The sequence below is a fragment of the Benincasa hispida genome, chromosome 11, assembly GCF_009727055.1.
Source record: "Benincasa hispida cultivar B227 chromosome 11, ASM972705v1, whole genome shotgun sequence".
Taxonomy (NCBI): Eukaryota; Viridiplantae; Streptophyta; class Magnoliopsida; order Cucurbitales; family Cucurbitaceae; genus Benincasa; species Benincasa hispida.
The window spans coordinates 55,861,887-55,868,436 of record NC_052359.1 but is presented as its reverse complement, the minus strand read 5'-3'; the positions used below and the strand labels follow the sequence as shown (position 1 = coordinate 55,868,436).

The following is a 6,550-nucleotide window of genomic DNA, read 5'->3' as shown; positions in this document are numbered from 1 at the left end:
TCTGTCGTATACAAACTCTTTTGTATAGGACGCCCCCGTTCGCATGTCCCCTACACGAATGATTAGGATCAGACCATCTGTGACAAGTCACAACACTTGTGACCATTCCACAAGCGGGCTGCATCCGTAGCGTTACCGGATAAAGATTTCCCTCCTACATTCTTATACTACAGACCATTTTGGTTATCACTTAAGAACTGATCCACTTGTATGTCACCACATTATATGCTTAAGTTACATACTAATAACCAGGGATTTTGTGTTATTGGTTTTGGTAAAGCAAATAAAACAAACAACTGAGCAAAATCAAGGAGTGAAGTAAAATATCATATATTATACATCACAAGAGTTCGTATAAACTGTTAACAAACTACAGGATACGGAGACCACCCCCCTTCTATAAGACCTGACCACGAAGTGTTAACGTCTCATTATATAATATCGTTCATGACAGAGACTTCAATTCACTAGGATGACCATAGGTAACGTGACCTCAATCCTGAGTGAGTTGGGAACTCCTGCCATTGAGGGTGGTGCTTTGATTGTATGGGTACGAGTGGCCAGGTCGTCGATTCAAACCTACCATTTTGAGGATTCTTCTGATTTGGGAGCTGGGAACTTAGCTATACAAGATGGAATTCACTTCTTCCCGAGGCAGGGGTAAGTAGATAGATAGCTCCCTTAAAGGCTAATTCTGAGGCTTGAATGATGTGGTACCACACACCTTCTCTTGGCCCGAGAGGTATTCACACATAGTTAGGCTATGTTGTATTATTCATTAGAGGAATCAGTGGTACTAAAGGAGTAAGATGTAATTACAGGAGCAAAACAGTAAAATGGGCACACATCTATGACTTTACTATGTCCCATTTTCTCCCCTATTAGTTTATGCAATTATTTAAAGAAAATATTCGAGTTAAATGTTACAAACATATTACAAATTGAATATTAAGTAAGATTCAACTTACAATTCAAGTGATGTTATTGGTATCTTAATTAGTTGAATTATATGTTTAAATTAATTCGTTTAATTTTTTATATTTTAAAAAGAAAAAAAATCAAGACTTGTAAATTAGGGTTGCCAAAAATCCCCCGTGGGGTCAGGTCCCCGCCTTATTGATTGGGGATGGGATTAAATCGGGATTCTAACCGAGTCCCCATCCTCGATTAAATTTTTTACTTTTTTAATATATATATGTGTGTGTGTGTGTGTGTAAACGGGGATGGGTCCCCGGACCCGTTTCCCCGACAGGGATGGGAAAAATATCCCCGTAGGGACGGGAATGGGGAGTCCTCTACCCCACACCGGCCCCATTGCCAACCCTAGTGTAAATGGATATCACACTTTCTACGAGAACTCATTCATTAAGCTATACTCATATATGAAGGAAATCGGATATGAGATTTCCATGAGCAGCGGAACAAGACTATTTTAAATTACAATCATGAATGAACATATATTTACAGTCAACTTCAATACAAATGGTTATACAATTCATACAGAGAAATTACAGCATGAATAAACTCAAATGAACAGAGATCAAACTCTACGCACATATGAGGATGCGTCTCCATGCTCCGTTGTGCGACTCTGATCAAACAACAGCAACCACGAGCGCTCGATATACACGACTGTAACACAACAAGAACACCGCACGAGCACTTCGTGCTCGTCCTCAACGATCGCCTTGGTCATGAACTCCTCTGCAACACGAACGACCTCCATAGCACCACGAACGGCCTCCAGAAAACCTCGATGATGTTGAGTTTAGTCTAACACCACAACAAGGTGACCTTGGTATTCTCGGTGTGAGAATCCAGAGGGTGGGCTCTGTTCGGACTTGGTATGAGGTAGATGAAGGAGGAAACACCGATCTCGTACACGACTGGGCAAGTGGGAGATGGCGGAGACCTATCATATAGGTCGATGCTCAATCGTTTAGATAAAACTAAGCGATCGTCTAGCAAAAGTTATGCGATGGTTTAGCTCGGTCTATCGCCTACAGACTCTACACAATCGTTTACCTTGGGCTAGCGATCGTCTAGCAAACTATGCGATCATTTAGTAAATACTACACGATCGTTTAGCTCGCCACTACACGATCGTTTAGCTCGCCCAGCCATCGTTTAGTAAATCTATATTTACTTGACGACTCCATGAGTTCCTTTCTTTGCGAGAGAAAACTCAAAACCTTTTCGATCGTTTTGTAAAACTTCCTTGTTAAAATAGGAAACCATTTCCTTTTAAACTCACGGTTACTATGATCCAATAATCACCCACTACTTTGGTTATTTAAAGAAAAAGAATTAATTATCCAATAATTAATATCATTATAAACAAAAATGATAATTAACTTATCATACTATATTTATAATCTATAATTTTAATATTTCATCTCATGAAACATATAAACCATAGTTCTTTTTTCTATTCCATGGTACTTAATGTAAATCTCATTTACATCAATCCTCCACTAGATGTATCTTATACATCATACGGATTATATCATATATAATCAAAATACCTCTTGTCAATTTGAACATTTCAAATCAACACTAAGAACTAATCCTCAACTGAATCCATTGAGTTACCAAGGGGACCTCATGAACCTATAGCTCAAAGCTTCAACGGTACGTGAATAATTGACTAAACTCTTTAGTCACGAGATCCATCATCCATTAACTGTCAGGCACTTCACTAAAGACCAACAACTGAACTCTCCTTAATACAGATATATTATGTGTCCATCTTAACCAATCAGCAGTGCGAAAACCCTTCACAGATCGCGCGTAAGTACAGCTGGACCAATAACCGTTATGTCCCTATAGTTACATCTGTCTCCTTAAGTACCATTGATCCCTCTAATAAACATAAGTCATAGTCCTACTATGACCGAGTCTTCTCTTTCAAAGAGAAGTTGTGGCCACTATGTTCAAGCCCTGGAATCAGCCCTTAAGGGAGCAATCTCTCTACTTATCCTTGCTTCGGGAAAGGAGTTAATTTCATCTTGTGGATTAAGTTCCCAACTCCCAGATCAGATAAGTCCCCAAAAAGGTAGGCATGTTGAGTTGGCAATCTGACCACTTTCACCCATACTAATCAAAGGACCGCCCTCAAAGGCAGGAATTCCTAAAACACTCAGGATTGAGGTCGTGTCACCTATGGTCGTTTAGGTGAGATTCAAGTCTCTAGTATCAACGGCGTTATATACAAAGTTTAGTTATTTCATGGTCCAGGTCTTATACAAACTCTTTGTGTAGGAAACCCCCGCTCCACGTCTCCACATGAATGGTTAGGATTTACCATATGTAGTAGTTTACAACACTTGCAAACCTTCACAAAGCGGGCTGTATCCATAGTGTCACCAGGATTAGGTATCCCACCTTAATCCTTATACTACAGACCTATTTAGGTTATCACTTAAGGCATGATCCACTTGTATATCACATATACATGCTTAAGTTCACATAAGTTAACCAAGGAGCTTTGTTTATTGGATTTGAGTAAATGCAAGTGTATTAATTTCATTTGGATTTGGCAATCAAGTTGGCATTCACACCAAAAGGAAAGAAAGGAGAGTCGTTTCATAGTGCTAGAATCTCTTATTACAACTTGGATACTGCTTTGGAGGCGCCCGGTACAACATGTTGTAGTTAAGGTCTGGAACCCTAGAATTAAATAATACTTATTTTATTCATGAACAATGTGTATCTTTACAAAACAACGAGACTTCGGAAGAATTAGGACACCAATCCCAACAATATCAATATGTTAAATTGATTTTGCAACAACATTTACGGTAATTTTTTTTTAGTACAACACCATGTGGGGAGTAGAAAAATTATCGAATTATCTCATATCTCTTATTAAAAAGTATATACCTTAACCAAAGCTAAGTTATATATAGAGTAGATATTTGTTATTTGAGAAAGGAATCATTATCACATGTTCTCATATTGTGATATGATGGTTTAGTTGGTGAGTAATAACAAGGCAATGTACTAGAGAAAAGTGATCGACATGAACAAGTTAGCTTTATTGCTTTCATTAATTAAATCACATGGCATCCAATAGCTCTTTTAATTTTTAATTTTTAGAGCTTCATTTGAAGGTTATTTGGATTTTGAAATTTTGACTTTTCTTCTCACAATTTTTTAACAACGTTTTAGATCTTTTATATATATATATATATAACATTTGAAATTCTTAGGTAAGTTCTAAAAACAAAAGAAATCTTTAAAAATTGTTTATTATTATTATTGACTAAAATTTTGAAATTATTCTTTAAAAAAATTATATAACAAAATAAAAAAAAACATGTTTATAAGCTTAATTTTGAAAAATTAAAAATAAAAAATCAAGAATAGATAACTATTTTTACTTTTGCTTTTATTTTTCTTGTTTTTCTAGTGGATAGAAAAATTATTTCCCCCAAACATTGTAATGTTTTCATAATATAAAAAGTTACTGCTACTTTTAGAGTATAAATTATTGTAATTCTTTGTAAGTTGTAGGATTCAAGTGATCAATTTTCTTTTTTTAATTCAACAAAACAGAGATCCAATTTTTTTTTTTATTATTTATTTCTATCGGTATATAATTTTACCAACAATTATATTTTTATTGATTTTTCAGTCGATTATATTTATATTATATATTTAATAAAAGAGAGAACGATATTAAATATACTCATTTCAATCAGAAAGGAAAAGACTATACCGATTTAATGTGAAATAACTAATTGTTTTTAATATATGTGTGTCATTTCTCACCATCTTATCTCAATTTAAGAAATGAGTTGATCTATTAACAACAAAAATAAAGATACACGTTAATCAAAATAATAATATATTTTTTTAAAAAAATAGAGATCAAATACACTCTCAAAATAAATATACCAATTTAATAAACTAATAAGCACGAAAAGTTACCTAAAAATAAATTGTTTGCTCAAAAATTAGTTTACCGTCAACGAACTCACAGCAATTCATGTTGCATGGAAATTAAAAAAAAAAAATTAATATAATTTTTTGGAAAAAAAAACATTCTCAAACATTAATTAATAAAATAAAAGAGAACAAAACCACTAATTTTAAATAAAGATCCCTTCATTAGCCCAAAAGTGCTACGAGATATTATTTAATTTCCATATATATATATATATATAGACAAATTGTAGTTTATAGTTTAAGTTGAAGAAGAAGGTTGGCTGGAAATTTTCAATGTTCTTTGGACTTCCCCTTTGCTCTTTTGTATATTGTATTTCCAATGAATCATTAATGCTACAACCCTACTTCCTTTATACAAGTTTGCCTTAGTTTGTTACAATATTAATAATACAAAAGAATAAGAATAATACATGTGGCACTACTTGATAAGTGTGTGGTACAACAAATTCTTAACTAATTGGTGAGTCATCTCCTTCTTCTTGCGCCCTTGTTTTACCTTTTCCATTTCTAATTTTTTCTCTAACATCCCCCCTCAAACTAGAGGGTACTTCAAGTACTCCTAGTTTGGCTCAAAATGTATGGAAGTGTGTGTTGTTGAGTGGCTTTGTGAGACAAACAGCAAGTTGGTCAGTCGATGGCATATAGCGAATATTGATGTGTCTTTTTAGAACATGGTCTCGGATGAAGTGAAGATCAATTTTGATATGTTTGGTTCGAGAATGAAACACCGGATTTGCAGCTAAGACTCTTGCTCCTAGGTTGTCGCACCATATAGTCAATCTAGTGTTTGACTATAATCCCATCTCACCTAGTAGTTGTTGAAGCCAGAGGACTTCAGAGGTGGCATGAATAAGTGCTCTATATTCGAATTCGGTGTTCGACCTTGCTACCACTGATTGCTTCCTCGAGGACCAGGAAACGATGTTATTTCCCACAAAAGTACAGTAGGCTGCCACTGATTTCCTATCATCAAGATTAGAGGCCCAGTCAGCATCCGAGTAGGCAAATATATGTAGGTTCAGGCTTGGTTGAAAGTAGATTCCATAGTGTTTTGTTCCCCTGATATATCGAAGTACCCTTTTTGTTGCTTGCCAATGGACATTAGTTGGGGTTTGAAGGAACCGAATTAGTTGGTTGACAGCATACGTGATGTCCGACCATGTGTGCGTTAAATACTGAAGGGCTCCTATAGTACTCTGATATATAAACGGTTCAAAGAGGGGCTGTCCACCAACCTTGGACAGTTTGCTTCCTTGGAATATTGGTGAGAGCACTGGTTTCACATCAGACATATTAAGCTTGTGTAGTAAATCATCGATATATTTTAACTGATTTATCAGCGAACCAGAGTCAAGATAGTGTACTTGAATTCCAGAAAATATCGAAGTTGGCCGAGGTCTTTTAGTGCAAAATGTATGTCCAGTGTCTGTATGAGTTGTTCTGTGACTTTAGTGTTGTTACCTGTGACAATGACATCGTCCACATAGACAAGGAGATATATTATCGAGCCTTCCTTGCAATTGATGAACAAAGAGGTGTCGGATCTTGACTGATAGAATCCCTACTACTTGGGAACTAAGCTGAGGGCAGTATTCCAGGC

At 35.6% G+C, this 6,550-nt stretch overlaps 1 protein-coding gene across 1 annotated transcript; it reads right to left on the bottom strand.

Annotated features, from left to right (window-relative positions):
• Nucleotides 1–5,741: 5,741 nt before the first annotated feature.
• On the bottom strand, nucleotides 5,742–6,242 carry LOC120090767 (secreted RxLR effector protein 161-like). Its single transcript, XM_039048474.1, has one exon. The coding sequence runs from the start codon at nucleotides 6,240–6,242 to the stop codon at nucleotides 5,742–5,744; it is 501 nt and encodes a 166-aa protein (XP_038904402.1).
• Between the last annotated feature and the right edge of the window lie 308 nt (nucleotides 6,243–6,550).

Coding starts and splice junctions, on each gene's coding strand:
- LOC120090767 (XM_039048474.1), bottom strand. CDS start 6,242: ATGTCTGATGTGAAACCAGTGCTCTCACCAATATTCCAAGGAAGCAAA.